This window comes from Manduca sexta, unplaced genomic scaffold (assembly GCF_014839805.1).
Source record: "Manduca sexta isolate Smith_Timp_Sample1 unplaced genomic scaffold, JHU_Msex_v1.0 HiC_scaffold_2549, whole genome shotgun sequence".
Classification (NCBI taxonomy): domain Eukaryota; kingdom Metazoa; phylum Arthropoda; class Insecta; order Lepidoptera; family Sphingidae; genus Manduca; species Manduca sexta.
Genome location: NW_023593524.1, coordinates 1 through 17,295, shown reverse-complemented (window position 1 = coordinate 17,295; position 17,295 = coordinate 1). Strand labels below are relative to the sequence as shown.

The following is a 17,295-nucleotide window of genomic DNA, read 5'->3' as shown; positions in this document are numbered from 1 at the left end:
AGAATCAACCAATCAATACAACTTATTTATTTTCATTGCTTCGAATGACGAGACGAGCTTGCCGTTCGCCTGATAAGCGATCCATAAACAGTAGATCCTACACCTTGAATTACAAAGTTTAGTATTCCACTGCGCTCGTCTGAGACATCAGATGTTATGTGTCCAGTAGTTACACTGGCTACTTCTCAAACATACAACAGTGACTACACACTGCTTGACAGAAATAGACATTGCAGTGGCACCCAGACGGACTCACATATGAGACGTACCACCAGTAATTAAATATGCATGAAACAGTATCGCAAAAAAATGTCGCTTAAGACAATTAGCCGTTCAACCGACGATATGAACGTAAACACGTTACAGTCCCTTTAGAATGTCGCTTGCGACTCGTAAGTCTATGTCGCTTAGATGTTTGTGATTGGTCGAGAGACCTTAGTCACTTGTTAGTTCCGTAAGTCTGTGTCGCTTAGACTTGATTGGTCGAGAGACCTTAGTCACTTGTTAGTTTCAACCAATACGGAGTCACGTCGCTTTCTTTTACCACCTTTCAAACACATTGACTAAATAACGCACCGCGCAAACGCGAACTTATACTGCTGGGAAGACCTTCCTTCACCCAAAATCACTTCCCACAAAGACAGAGTATTATATCTAAATAAATATATATTTGAAAACGTTGCGTTTATTGTGGTGGGTCAAATCAACTAATAGCTAGCGGTAAAAACTCAAACTTGGCGGACGAATAACAATCATTAACAACTTTGACTACTGAAAGGTCCAATTAAACACATACATTATTTTCCGTGGGCCGCGAAATGATGACAAACTATACTGCAGTGCTAAGCGCCAAAGCGGTATCAGGGAAACATTATTTCGAGATAATCGGAGTTTTGTAAATATAGTTTTGTATGTATAACTGAGATAGAGACACTCTTTTAAGGTTTTTTAACAAGTTCTAAACAAGATACCGTTATTGAGGTAAGTTCATTGGATGGGTATTTCTTTAAGCTGACGACATAAAAATCAAGATTTTGTTATTTTTAAGATACCTATTTTGAGCTTAGCACGGCTGTATAGACGCCTCAAAAAAATCAAGATCAAAGGCTTATTAGAACTAAAAATTTTAAAGCATCTTGCCTCCAGTATAATTTCTCGCACGAGATCAATAATAGAGTGAGCCTAGCCAATGACTGCCTCGTTTCCACTGGTCCTATATATATTGGTACATATGCAAAAACACAGCCTTATAGGGGAGCGATTTAAACGTTCTAAACTTTGTAAATTTGCCATATTTAAACAGAAATCTTCGAAATTTTGACATACTAAGGTATAACATTTCAAAATTTCAAATTCTGTTGAACTACGATAACTTTATAAAGTTTAGAACATATATCGCTCTCTTAGTTGTTTTTATACCAATATACGCGGGACCCTTGGCTTATCAGTCACGCACCGCCATCGCAAACTGAGCCCTGCCGCAATAAACACAACGCACACAATTGAATAACTATCTTAACACTCTTAAAGCTCAAGAAGGAAGAGAAAAAATAATACTTAGACTAGAAAACGACAGTCTATACAATTTGGCTACGTTGGGTTCGAACGGTGAGTGGCGGCGCTGTACGTGACCTTGAACATGACCTTGACATTCACCTTGACCTTTGCTGTGTTATTTTAGGCGATAGCCTAGTTGCGTGTGGAACGGACCAATAAAAAATATAAAATTTCTAAATCCTCCAATGATTCGGGTAGCTATGGTGGGAAGAAGGGAATGTCATGGCTTACTGACTGGCTGATTGGATGGCTGTCATAGTATTGGCTAGGTTAAAACATAGTAATTAAGTTTACAACACTGGTAGACAATTCCTTTCCCATTGCGATCGAATTGCACCATTTGATTGCAATATTCGATTGCACATGATGGTCTTGTCCGGGTTCAACGAACTTTACTATAAAAACACCTAATTATTACATAGTATGTATAGGAGATATCTTAGTTGGTTGTGGAATGGACTGCCGAGACGAATGTCCGCTGGTCCAAAACACAAACACTTCTGACTTTTAATGTTATGTGTGTATTTGTGAATTATCGCTTGATTTAACGGTGAAGGGAAACATCGTGAGGAAACCTGCACATCTGAGAAGTTTTCTATAGGAATTTTGAATGTGTGAAGTCTACCCGCACTACAGCGTGGTGGACTAAGGCCTTATCTCTCAGTAGAGGAGCCCCGTGTAGCAGTGGAACAGTATATAATACAGGGCTGATATTATATTTCAAAAAGGTGTTTGCATAATCAAAACGAAGTCACTAAAACTGACTTTGATCTTTACATGATATTTTAGTTAGAAAATAAAAATGCCGGTCAAAGCAGTCACTAGTACATAATTAAAGACGACATTGAAATTACATTTTTATATGACCTTGACCTTGACCCTAAAGATTACCTTGACATTCATTGCACTTTCAATATTGCGTTTCGTCTGTTATCAAAATTATACCGCCTAATAATTGAAAGTGTCTCATATTTTTTTTAAGTACAGAGGCGCCACCTTACAACGGATATTGGTACTACAATACTTCTAAAAGTCCGAGATACACATACAAAATTAATTACAAAGTGTTTTTAAAAAATTACAATTTGAAAGTGTTAACGCCTAGGGGCGAAGGAGGGTGAAGATAGGGAAGAATTTACATCGGACGTATAATTACGTCGACGTTATGAGACGTCGCGACGAGAAAAGTCGCAAGACGATTATACACGTCATAAGTTATTGTATCGTAAAAGCCCAAGGCACGAGTCCCATCGCCGACGATGAACGATTTAGCAAGTATAGAGATGCGCGTGTAAAGTCAATAAAAAAGTGTTTGTTTCGAATAAAATAAATGTCAACAAAGCAATTTTAATTTTACAATTTATTGCCACTACTACTGCTCTAAAAGAATTCGTCGCAGCAACGTCACACTTATAGTCAGAAACACTCACTCACATACCATTCACACTAGACGACAAAATTATAAAAAAAAACAGAAAACTAAAACCGAAATTTTGGTGAAAATATTCGTTATTGATAGATTATATTTCGCACAATGTTTCACACAAAAATAGTATGTTGTTTCATTTATTAACGCAATGTCAAAATGACTGTATATTACTCACATGGGATCTACATTTTAAATTTATTGAGCAAAAAACTGTCAACAGTACGTCACTTTACGTCGGCGGTGGTTCAAGTGCCTAAACAGTAAAAATATCGTGATGTGATAAGACGTGCAAACAAAAATAAATTGCCTCTTTCCACCTGCACCATTCTCCTAAATTTACTATTAAAAATGATTGCTTTTTTTCTTCACTTACGTTAATTTTGAACTCAACCATTCCCCATCTTCACCCCCTAAAGTCAGATTATGCAATTTTTATCTAATTATTAAATAACAATTCCTTTAATAGGAAAATATTGACAGTCTTACACCAAGTTCATACTACGACACAAGCATATTTACTGTAAACTTTGTTATTGAAGGAAAACATCGTGAGGAAACCTGCATACCTGAGAAGTTCGCTATAGGAATGAGGGTGTGTGAAGTCCTGCACTACAGCGTGGTGGACTAAGGCCTAATCTCTCAGTAGAGGAGGCCCAGCAGTGGGACAGTATATAATACAGGGCCGATATTATTATAGCGAGGTTGGTATGAGCAAGAGAACTTGCAAATCCGAATCCGCGAGTAATTTTTACCAACACTCACTTAGAAATTTAACTTCATCAGCCACATAAAGTTTACTGACCATAGGCCTCCCCCAAAGATTTCCAGACGGACCTGTCGAAAGCCTGCATCCAGTGTGTTCCTGAGATCTTTATGAAGTCATAAAAGGCGATTCTGTGAATTTCTTCCCTACACGGCAAACAAAGCTTTATTTTATTGCTTTGAATGACGAGACGAGCTTACCGTTCGCCTGATGGTAACCATCCATAAACAGTAGAAACACCACCTTGAATTATAGTGTTTGGTATTCCACTGCGCTCGTCTGAGACATGAGATATTATTATGTCCAGTAGTTACACTGGCTACAATGTCCTTCAAACCTACAACAGTGACTACAAACTGCTTGACAGAAATAGACATTGCAGTTGTACCTATCCAGGCGGACTCTCACTAATACTCACAAAAAGACGAATATACCCCCTTAGACGGAATACGGCGCCCAGACTATATGCAAAATTGCATTTGCAGATGCAATACTTTACGTAGAACCGTGGTATAAACATCGCTTGTTTAGTGTTAATTACCATGGCGATAAGCACTTCGATCCTTATTGTCTTAAATAAATGCAGTTCATTTTAATAAGGACCATTAAAATATCGACAGTCCCTACGCAAAGTATTGCATCTACAAAATACAATTTTGCAGATTCGGATACTATACGTAGGGACCGTCGGTATTTATATGAGTAGTGTCGTAGTCTAAACTTAGCTTTGAACACGTATTCACTCACAATACTGTAGATTTACACTACTATAAGCATTGTTTATGCGTACGAGTCATAATGGACTCTTAAGTTAAATTGTTTCATCTGTTCCTTACATTGAATCACTAGGGGTCCTCTAATACATCCAATGAAAAAACGTAGAGTCAAATAATAAAGTAAATAACAATTATATTTCAGTGCATTAGTTTAACCCTTACCCCCTTATTCATGGAGGTTATTTATATAAGGACGGAGTATTGCTGTGATAACAAGTCTGTTTCAGTGCTGACGGCATGGCAGCCTTCGCAGTGCGTAGACACAGGGCCGTTGTGATTGGCTAATATTGAGATACAACTTGAATCTAGTTGGCTGTCAGATAAACAAAGCTGGGAAACAGACTTGTTATCACAATGCTCCGTCCTTAGATTAATAACGCCTATGAATAAGGGGATAATATAAGTCATGCTTACGATCACACTGAACTGATTTCGCTGAAATCCAAAATATTAAACATTAAGAAATGATTGCTTTACGTCGAAACAAAAGCCAGCTTGAAACTGGCTTGTATTTCGAAACTTCAAAATTAAACGAACTTTTAAATTAACTAACCGACGTCATCAGACGTCCGCGTTTAGTTCGACGACGTCTCCTTACGTCCGGTAAACGACACGATCGACCGAATGCCCTTTACTGATGTCTGAAAAAAATTAAAGAGATATTATTTATTTTATACTTTTGTACGCAATTTTCAAACCAGCGTGGCAGGATGTCTCCACGTCGCCTGATGGTGAGTGAAGTTATTTATAATTGCCACATATCATAGTATTTAAAATCCGTACATTTTTCTATGTTTTTTAACTTTGTAAATTTTTATCGAAAAAATTGTCGCTTAAGTAAATCAGCTTTTCAACCGACAATATTAAATGTTTGTTAGTAGTTCGCCATCCGTGTTTTAGGCATTTGATATTATATTTTAATGCATTTTCACACTTAAAAACAAAGCATTCAAAACAGTATGAACTAAAATATATGGCGCTGAACATATTACGCTCTCTTAATAAAATAATGACCTATTCCAAAATGGTAGAATCGTTAAAAACACGAAGTTGTGTTTGCGACGTGTTTTTTTATTTTGCTACAAAATTGAACTTATTAGTAATTAGCTGACCCGACAGACGTTGTCCCGTCTTAACTATGAATTTGCAGCGCGCATTCTGTCAATCGCTGACAGTTATTTCAAACAATTTACAGTTATATAAAACTAATATTTCGTTAAGTTTTCTTAAATTTTCTAATTATCGGCGCATTTTTTGAATTTTTTCTTTCATAAGATCCTTCTCCTGACAATAACAAACACAACAAAAAAAATATAGTGAAATCGGTCCAGCCGTTCACGCGTGATGGCGTGACCAAGGGAAATAGGGATTCATTTTTATATATATAGATAGATCAAAAATAAAACCTATAGCATGAAAAAAATAAGAAAAAGTAAAAGTCACCAACAGAAATTAGTTTTAAACGATTCCCACAAATTAACAATTTTGAAATAGGTCATTATTAATAGGGCGATAAGTTCAAAACGAAATGGAACTCTATTGAAATGAATTAGAGTGCATTTAACCTTTTTCTTGGACCCGTTGAGGTACTCCTTGTACATGTCGGACCTCAGGTATCGCGAGTAGCTATCCGACTTCATCAGATGGTACACGTGCGCCTGCCGACAACGGAGGTTCGGTATCATAAAATTATATATCAGATCCCACAGTCAACACGGGGGGTAACTTGCGAAATGGGATACTGGGGTCCCCCGGCTCACTCCAGGGGCCTGGAGGAAAGTTGGGAGGGGATAGCTGGGGAGGAAGTGTGGAGAAAGGAGAAGGAACTTCCTCTTATACTGAGGAGGGGAGCAGGCCAGGAAATGTTCACGAGCTCTCATAGGCCTCAGTGTGGCTTGACTTACAGCTGATCGAGTCAATTTGTGTTTTAAGTAAGCATAGCTTTGCGAAATATTTATAAGTAAGACTGCATATTTCTACAATATAATAGCTTCACTTTGGTAGATTCAACTTGATTATAAAGTGGATATTGTGTGAATAATTTCTCAATAAAAATGCCATATTACATATTTCCAAAACATCGTGCACTGAAAATGTATAGAAGGAATGCTCAAGGCTATTTGCTTGGGAAAGGGTATTAAAGGTTTAGATCATTTTAATTTGCAACCTACACTATTAGATAGAAAATGTAATAAGGAATATATTTTTAGTTTAAAATTTTCGAAATTACCTAAATATATATATTTTTAATTTATTTGTAAACCATTGCATATTTCTGAGACATCGTGCACTGAAAATGTATGCAAGAAATACCCAAGGCCATTTACTCAGGGGAGGGTGTTAAACTTTATAATATTACCTGCGCCTGGTCGAAGCAGTATCTATCCGGCATGCCAGACTCCACCTTCACCCGAGTCAATTCCCTGTAAACATAAAACATACAATTAATTGCTAATCTAAATATATATAACTCAAAGGTGACTGACTGACATAGTGATCTATCAACGCACAGCACAAACCACTGGACGGATCGGGCTGAAATTTGGCATGCAGGTAGATGTTAGGACGTAGGCATCCGCTAAGAAAGGATTTTGATTAATTTTGCCTCCAAGGGGATAAAATAGGGGATGAAAGTTTGTATATATCTTCTTAGATTTTCGACTGATTGAACTGAAATTAAAGATTGGAGCTACTATTATGAAGACGTTCGCTTGAATAGGATTTTGATAAATTCAACCCTCATGGGGATAAAATTTGTTTGAACCTATCAGTACCGCGAAAATATGTAGCAAGACTTATCACTAAGGTTCCTAGTCGGAGGTGATATATATATACTGTGTCGCGCAAATTCTATAGCAACTCAGAATTAAATATCGCCATCTAGTGATTGTTGTGCGACATCACTACAATTATGTCAATACCACATCGATCATGTAGTTCCGGTGATGTTGACGAAATGGCGGTGTATTAATTGTACCACCACTAATCTATTATTATTGTTTTAAATCGGCCAGCTTTTTACGAACTGCGTGTACAAACGATTTTATTTAATGTGGGGAATATCTTCTTCCAGTTTGGTTTATGAAAGCAACGTGTAAGTAAGCGGTATTACCTGCTGGCGGCGTCGACGTTGACGGGCGAGGGCGCGTCGGAGGAGAGGAACTCCTTCCATATCTCGGAGGCGCGCGCCGCCACGCGGCGGATCGGCAACGACTTCAGCTCCTGCACCGCCAGCCAGAACCTTGCACATCAATTGAACATCTCATTATTATTGTTACAATGTGGGTAATAAATAACTTAAAACAATATTTAATAATTTGACTCATTAAATAGTTGAATAGACGCCCGAGCCCCGCGAGTACTGACTTGAGGTTCTCGCCGCTGAACTCCTTGGAGAGGAACCTGGCGAAGTGTTCGCGGCCGGCGGCGTCGCGCAGCAGCTCGCGCAGGCCGAACGCCCAGCGCCGCACGCGCCGCGGCGGCAGCGGCTCCTTGCTGCGCGCGCGACTCGCGTCAATAATGATATCGGCCCTGTGTGTACTGGCCCACTGCACGGCCTCCTCTACTACTGAGGGATCGGGCCTTAGTCCACCGCGCTGTAGTGCGCGCACACACACACCTCAGCACATACACCGACACGCACAATACAACGACTGTCGAGTGTCGACGCGCAACGTTTTGTTTTGAAATGTCGTCACATATTTACCTACTGTGCCTACTTAATTGCTGAAATAATAAGGTTACATTTCGCTGTTTACCGAAATTATTACGTTTATATGTTTTTGTAAATTGGAATATCTCTTACATACAGCGCCGATTAAATCATTATCCTTAACCAGAAGTATTCAATACACTTGTCTCGTTCGAGAAAAATGTGCAAAGCCAATGATACAACTTAGGTAATGTTTGTTCGTATGAAAGTATCCATCACGCCAATTAGTTTTGGATACTAGACTAAATACCTTATAAGGTTCTTCAACTCAGGAGTACATTTCGCGCCTCTCGCCAGCTTGTTGAATGTTGTTGTTTTTCATCATAACCTAACATATTTACTTTCTTCTCATATATCAAACTTTCACACACTTAAAACTATTATAAGGTGTCATTTCACTCATCTTCTTTATATTTAAATGTTTTAAATAATTCAAAAACACGTAATAAACACGAAAACTTTAAAAAATGTATCGCCGGCTCAATGAAAACAAACAACTAGTGTTGCCAGTTACTAATCGCAAATTATACTCAAAATTTCTACTAAAATTATACGAAAGGTTTAATTAAAATACATATAATACATACAAATAATTATTATTATGTAAATAGAATTATGTTTATTCTTAAATCATTAAATATACATGAAAAATAAAAGATTATTCATCCAAATAAGGAATATTATTTAGAATAAATGTTTAATATTAGTAGAAGTGCAAACACTTGGCAACACTGTTCATAAAGCATGGCTTTATTTCTAGCGTGTAGTATTTACTCAGAAGTTGTGAAAGAGTACCCTTTCTGTTTCAGACTTACGTGTTCTTAAGGACAAGGATAATAATAATAATAATAATATCAGCCCTGTATTATATACTTGCCCACTGCTGAGCACGGGCCTCCTCTACTACTGAGAGGGATTAGGCCTTAGTCCACCACGCTGGCCTAATGCGGATTGGTAGATTTCACACACCTTCGAAATTCCTATAGAGAACTTCTCAGATGTGCAGGTTTCCTCACGATGTTTTCCTTCACCATTAAAGCGAACGATAAATTCACAAAGAATACACACATGATTTTAGAAAAGTCAGAGGTGTGTGCCCTTGGGATTTGAACCTGCGGACATTCGTCACGGCAGTCCGTTCCACACCCAACTAGGCTATCGCCGCTAATGACAAGACAAAGGAAGAAGGACAAGGATGAATTTTAATAACTATGGTAAAATAAAAAACATTTTGATTATTATGTCATCCATTTATCTCCATTTATTCTATATACATACACTAATTACACGAAGATACATTTATACGGAACGAATAACACATTGGCTGTGCATTTTTGTTTATCGGCCATTTTTAACAATACACGAAGCTGTTGTGTTATTGAACTTATTTAAATTTGAAAATCGAACGAGTTTGTAACGTTTTTCCTATCAACAAAAAGTTTGTTTTATAAATAGGTATATCTTAATGGAACCTATTTAAATTTGAAAATCGAACGAGTTTGTAACGGTTTTCCTATCAACAAATAGTTTGTTTAATAAATAGGTAAGTATAGCTCAAGTCAACGAAGACGCGCCTCACGTCTTTACCTAATAACTTGGAGTGTAAGCAGCATGATTGCATTCACACTACGATAGATATTCGAAGCTGAGATTTGGATCAGTTCTCTTCCCCCGCTACACCCTCTCTCTAAAAGTAGTGAGGCGCGTCTTCATAAAATGACCTATAGTACAGAAGAATTCAATAAAAAACCTTTTTTTTGAAGTCGATTAAAAATTGATAAAATTGAAATAGGTCTTTTTTCAACAACGGGTGTTTTAATCGAAGGATATTGATAAAGATATAGTTAAATAGGATGTTTATTGATGTTACTTACACGACTATCAAAGGTGTTCTTAGGTTTGAACATCTGGCATAGCAAAAAGTCGGATATGCCCGCGTAGACGGAATAGGACCCTTGATTACATATATCAGAAATATATTATTCGGCGTATAGAATCTTCAAATCATGTTAAACATACGTACAAGTTGTTGAATTCCAGAAACAATCATAACTTCAGTTAAAAACATATTTATAGTTCAAATAGATAGTGAAACCTTCTTTAAAGTTTAAACGAAAAATTCGTTATGTCAGTTGGAATGTTTCTAGGCAAAGAAACAAAGATGCACATCCAACAAATGACAATCTACTTAACTTAAAAGTAAAGGGTATAAAAAAATAAATTAAAAAATCTCTTCGAAAAAGTTTAGTCGAAATTTTACTACAAGTTATGAATTACGAATAAACAAGAATAAAGCCATAAATTTAGTTCAACTTTTTTCTGACACTGCTATACATAGTATGTTGGGGTAAGTTCGGAGAATCGGGTAAGACCGTCTATTCAATATCACTTAACATTTTTAACACGAACATAGCTTGCAATCCCATTTTATGATGAACCACAATTATTTGCCCCTAGATTACGTTTAATTAGTTTATAATATTGTATCAACGGTATTACCCCAATATCCGAACTTACCCCAACGCACCAAACTATACTTATAAAACGCATTACAAGTATAACAACAAAAGATATATCTATATTTGCCTCTCACTAAAACTTCTGAAAGAAAGAATAGAAAATATCATATAATGAGTTTATTGAAACAAGCACGACAACATGACCCCTACTGTACCTGATGATAAGAGTGAGGTCCAATAGCCGACTGACGAGATCACCCCTCAGTCACAATCATGCCTGTCGGATATACACAGGCTGGTCCCGGACGCGACACGTGACCACTATGGGTTTAGCACCTTGTGCACGGTCGCTGTCCGGGCGGATATATCACCAGCAGATCTTATACCGGCCCTAACGTCTATTTCAGATTGTACAGTTGTATATCGTGTTCGACGAAACTGTAGCCAGAGGCGAAGAGTTCATGACTCGATTCCTGCTTCACTTTATGTAGAATCTAATAGGGGACCGTCCTGCGTTTGATTTCGTACATTATTCTATATGTAATGGTTAATAATACGAAAAAGAAACCCTTCTGCGAAAACTGCATTAAAATTGGTTAAAAAATGAGCCAGTAATTCATATTTCAAATATTACTGTGTGCCGAAGTGGGCGCGAAGTGGGAATATAGCTTCATCTCTTTCTTTCGCTAACGTTGTAATGCCCGATGACGTCACATGTGGGTATTGCGCCTCTTTTCTGTTTCTTGTTACTTACCCCTTCTACCGAAATTGAAAGACTTATAACTTGTTGATTTTTTACCGGATTTAAATAATTCTTTCTGTGTTATAATTTATATAACGTAAATATTTGATAATAATGAAGAACAAAAATGAGTCCGGTCCCCTATTATCAGAACGATTTGAAGACCGCATACATGCATTAGTACCTATATGTCGGATTCCTTTTGGAAAATTTCATACTTCGTCACTACTGTCGGCTGATTTAAAACCAACATCAAAGTCTCGAAGGTATTTCGCGCCTTGTAGTAAAATGTCGACTGTCAAAATTAATACTAAATTAAAATATTTAAACTAACTTTGGTTCATAGTTTGTCATATCTAAATAATATCTTTTAGGCGAGATGTTTTGAAATTAATTATTTTAATAACTAGCAAGTTATTGCGTGAAATTATCGCACGACTTTTAATCGCGCGACAAAAAATCGTGTAGTATGCGCACTTAGGTTTTTTATTGCATTCTTTTAGGTATTTATATTGCTTCTCCCTAATCATTTCGTAAAACTACCGCACGACTATTAATCGCGCGACAAAAAGTCGTGTACTATGTTTCTTCATAACATTATTTTAGATATTGTATCTCGCTAATCAGGTTTCCAAAACATATAGGGTCTAGTGAATATTTCCCTTAAAATTTAGCAATACGTAACTATCTTACTATGCACTATACTTTTATTCCGAAATAACTTATTCACGGGGACGCAGTCGCGAGCAAAAACTAGTACAAATTAAATACGATTCAATTCGGCATTGCACTACCACTTTAATCGACAGCAGTCATAATTTATTTAATTATTCCCAAATAAAATATATCCGAACACATTCTAAACCAAACTGAATATCCAAACGCATTTTTTTCACTAGCCCCTTATTCCAATTATAATAATTTCAAAACATCCCGCATTAATATCAACTAATCGCGTTAATCAAAACTATTTTCGAATTGCAGTCAAACTACGATATGGTCAAAATAGTTTTGTCAGCGCGAAAGTAAACATGCCTCTTGGTAAGTAACTTTGGGTATTGGCGTCCTATAGTCCGCTATAACCGCTAACTTCACACCAGTAAGAATCAACCAATCAATACAACTTATTTATTTTCATTGCTTCGAATGACGAGACGAGCTTGCCGTTCGCCTGATAAGCGATCCATAAACAGTAGATCCTACACCTTGAATTACAAAGTTTAGTATTCCACTGCGCTCGTCTGAGACATCAGATGTTATGTGTCCAGTAGTTACACTGGCTACTTCTCAAACATACAACAGTGACTACACACTGCTTGACAGAAATAGACATTGCAGTGGCACCCAGACGGACTCACATATGAGACGTACCACCAGTAATTAAATATGCATGAAACAGTATCGCAAAAAAATGTCGCTTAAGACAATTAGCCGTTCAACCGACGATATGAACGTAAACACGTTACAGTCCCTTTAGAATGTCGCTTGCGACTCGTAAGTCTATGTCGCTTAGATGTTTGTGATTGGTCGAGAGACCTTAGTCACTTGTTAGTTCCGTAAGTCTGTGTCGCTTAGACTTGATTGGTCGAGAGACCTTAGTCACTTGTTAGTTTCAACCAATACGGAGTCACGTCGCTTTCTTTTACCACCTTTCAAACACATTGACTAAATAACGCACCGCGCAAACGCGAACTTATACTGCTGGGAAGACCTTCCTTCACCCAAAATCACTTCCCACAAAGACAGAGTATTATATCTAAATAAATATATATTTGAAAACGTTGCGTTTATTGTGGTGGGTCAAATCAACTAATAGCTAGCGGTAAAAACTCAAACTTGGCGGACGAATAACAATCATTAACAACTTTGACTACTGAAAGGTCCAATTAAACACATACATTATTTTCCGTGGGCCGCGAAATGATGACAAACTATACTGCAGTGCTAAGCGCCAAAGCGGTATCAGGGGAAACATTATTTCGAGATAATCGGAGTTTTGTAAATATAGTTTTGTATGTATAACTGAGATAGAGACACTCTTTTAAGGTTTTTTAACAAGTTCTAAACAAGATACCGTTATTGAGGTAAGTTCATTGGATGGGTATTTCTTTAAGCTGACGACATAAAAATCAAGATTTTGTTATTTTTAAGATACCTATTTTGAGCTTAGCACGGCTGTATAGACGCCTCAAAAAAATCAAGATCAAAGGCTTATTAGAACTAAAAATTTTAAAGCATCTTGCCTCCAGTATAATTTCTCGCACGAGATCAATAATAGAGTGAGCCTAGCCAATGACTGCCTCGTTTCCACTGGTCCTATATATATTGGTACATATGCAAAAACACAGCCTTATAGGGGAGCGATTTAAACGTTCTAAACTTTGTAAATTTGCCATATTTAAACAGAAATCTTCGAAATTTTGACATACTAAGGTATAACATTTCAAAATTTCAAATTCTGTTGAACTACGATAACTTTATAAAGTTTAGAACATATATCGCTCTCTTAGTTGTTTTTATACCAATATACGCGGGACCCTTGGCTTATCAGTCACGCACCGCCATCGCAAACTGAGCCCTGCCGCAATAAACACAACGCACACAATTGAATAACTATCTTAACACTCTTAAAGCTCAAGAAGGAAGAGAAAAAAATAATACTTAGACTAGAAAACGACAGTCTATACAATTTGGCTACGTTGGGTTCGAACGGTGAGTGGCGGCGCTGTACGTGACCTTGAACATGACCTTGACATTCACCTTGACCTTTGCTGTGTTATTTTAGGCGATAGCCTAGTTGCGTGTGGAACGGACCAATAAAAATATAAAATTTCTAAATCCTCCAATGATTCGGGTAGCTATGGTGGGAAGAAGGGAATGTCATGGCTTACTGACTGGCTGATTGGATGGCTGTCATAGTATTGGCTAGGTTAAAACATAGTAATTAAGTTTACAACACTGGTAGACAATTCCTTTCCCATTGCGATCGAATTGCACCATTTGATTGCAATATTCGATTGCACATGATGGTCTTGTCCGGGTTCAACGAACTTTACTATAAAAACACCTAATTATTACATAGTATGTATAGGAGATATCTTAGTTGGTTGTGGAATGGACTGCCGAGACGAATGTCCGCTGGTCCAAAACACAAACACTTCTGACTTTTAATGTTATGTGTGTATTTGTGAATTATCGCTTGATTTAACGGTGAAGGGAAACATCGTGAGGAAACCTGCACATCTGAGAAGTTTTCTATAGGAATTTTGAATGTGTGAAGTCTACCCGCACTACAGCGTGGTGGACTAAGGCCTTATCTCTCAGTAGAGGAGCCCCGTGTAGCAGTGGAACAGTATATAATACAGGGCTGATATTATATTTCAAAAAGGTGTTTGCATAATCAAAACGAAGTCACTAAAACTGACTTTGATCTTTACATGATATTTTAGTTAGAAAATAAAAAATGCCGGTCAAAGCAGTCACTAGTACATAATTAAAGACGACATTGAAATTACATTTTTATATGACCTTGACCTTGACCCTAAAGATTACCTTGACATTCATTGCACTTTCAATATTGCGTTTCGTCTGTTATCAAAATTATACCGCCTAATAATTGAAAGTGTCTCATATTTTTTTTAAGTACAGAGGCGCCACCTTACAACGGATATTGGTACTACAATACTTCTAAAAGTCCGAGATACACATACAAAATTAATTACAAAGTGTTTTTAAAAAAAATTACAATTTGAAAGTGTTAACGCCTAGGGGCGAAGGAGGGTGAAGATAGGGAAGAATTTACATCGGACGTATAATTACGTCGACGTTATGAGACGTCGCGACGAGAAAAGTCGCAAGACGATTATACACGTCATAAGTTATTGTATCGTAAAAGCCCAAGGCACGAGTCCCATCGCCGACGATGAACGATTTAGCAAGTATAGAGATGCGCGTGTAAAGTCAATAAAAAAGTGTTTGTTTCGAATAAAATAAATGTCAACAAAGCAATTTTAATTTTACAATTTATTGCCACTACTACTGCTCTAAAAGAATTCGTCGCAGCAACGTCACACTTATAGTCAGAAACACTCACTCACATACCATTCACACTAGACGACAAAATTATAAAAAACAGAAAACTAAAACCGAAATTTTGGTGAAAATATTCGTTATTGATAGATTATATTTCGCACAATGTTTCACACAAAAATAGTATGTTGTTTCATTTATTAACGCAATGTCAAAATGACTGTATATTACTCACATGGGATCTACATTTTAAATTTATTGAGCAAAAAACTGTCAACAGTACGTCACTTTACGTCGGCGGTGGTTCAAGTGCCTAAACAGTAAAAATATCGTGATGTGATAAGACGTGCAAACAAAAATAAATTGCCTCTTTCCACCTGCACCATTCTCCTAAATTTACTATTAAAAATGATTGCTTTTTTTCTTCACTTACGTTAATTTTGAACTCAACCATTCCCCATCTTCACCCCTAAAGTCAGATTATGCAATTTTTATCTAATTATTAAATAACAATTCCTTTAATAGGAAAATATTGACAGTCTTACACCAAGTTCATACTACGACACAAGCATATTTACTGTAAACTTTGTTATTGAAGGAAAACATCGTGAGGAAACCTGCATACCTGAGAAGTTCGCTATAGGAATGAGGGTGTGTGAAGTCCTGCACTACAGCGTGGTGGACTAAGGCCTAATCTCTCAGTAGAGGAGGCCCAGCAGTGGGACAGTATATAATACAGGGCCGATATTATTATAGCGAGGTTGGTATGAGCAAGAGAACTTGCAAATCCGAATCCGCGAGTAATTTTACCAACACTCACTTAGAAATTTAACTTCATCAGCCACATAAAGTTTACTGACCATAGGCCTCCCCCAAAGATTTCCAGACGGACCTGTCGAAAGCCTGCATCCAGTGTGTTCCTGAGATCTTTATGAAGTCATAAAAAGGCGATTCTGTGAATTTCTTCCCTACACGGCAAACAAAGCTTTATTTTATTGCTTTGAATGACGAGACGAGCTTACCGTTCGCCTGATGGTAACCATCCATAAACAGTAGAAACACCACCTTGAATTATAGTGTTTGGTATTCCACTGCGCTCGTCTGAGACATGAGATATTATTATGTCCAGTAGTTACACTGGCTACAATGTCCTTCAAACCTACAACAGTGACTACAAACTGCTTGACAGAAATAGACATTGCAGTTGTACCTATCCAGGCGGACTCTCACTAATACTCACAAAAAGACGAATATACCCCCTTAGACGGAATACGGCGCCCAGACTATATGCAAAATTGCATTTGCAGATGCAATACTTTACGTAGAACCGTGGTATAAACATCGCTTGTTTAGTGTTAATTACCATGGCGATAAGCACTTCGATCCTTATTGTCTTAAATAAATGCAGTTCATTTTAATAAGGACCATTAAAATATCGACAGTCCCTACGCAGTATTGCATCTACAAAATACAATTTTGCAGATTCGATACTATACGGGACCGTCGGTATTTATATGAGTAGTGTCGTAGTCTAAACTTAGCTTTGAACACGTATTCACTCACAATACTGTAGATTTACACTACTATAAGCATTGTTTATGCGTACGAGTCATAATGGACTCTTAAGTTAAATTGTTTCATCTGTTCCTTACATTGAATCACTAGGGGTCCTCTAACATCCAATGAAAAACGAGTCAAATAATAAAGTAAATAACAATTATATTTCAGTGCATTAGTTTAACCCTTACCCCTTATTCATGGAGGTTATTTATATAAGGACGGGTATTGCTGTGATAACAAGTCTGTTTCAGTGCTGACGGCATGGCAG

At 37.2% G+C, this 17,295-nt stretch overlaps 1 protein-coding gene across 1 annotated transcript; it reads right to left on the bottom strand.

The window, feature by feature from the left end:
* Positions 1-800: 800 nt before the first annotated feature.
* On the bottom strand, positions 801-8,144 carry LOC119192269 (regulator of G-protein signaling 6-like; the record flags this gene model as incomplete). Its single annotated transcript, XM_037446095.1, has 5 exons — positions 801-5,166; positions 6,091-6,183; positions 6,885-6,948; positions 7,638-7,766; positions 7,892-8,144. Coding segments are annotated over 5 exons (605 nt in total), but the record flags the coding sequence as incomplete, so codon positions are not given.
* Positions 8,145-17,295: the final 9,151 nt, after the last annotated feature.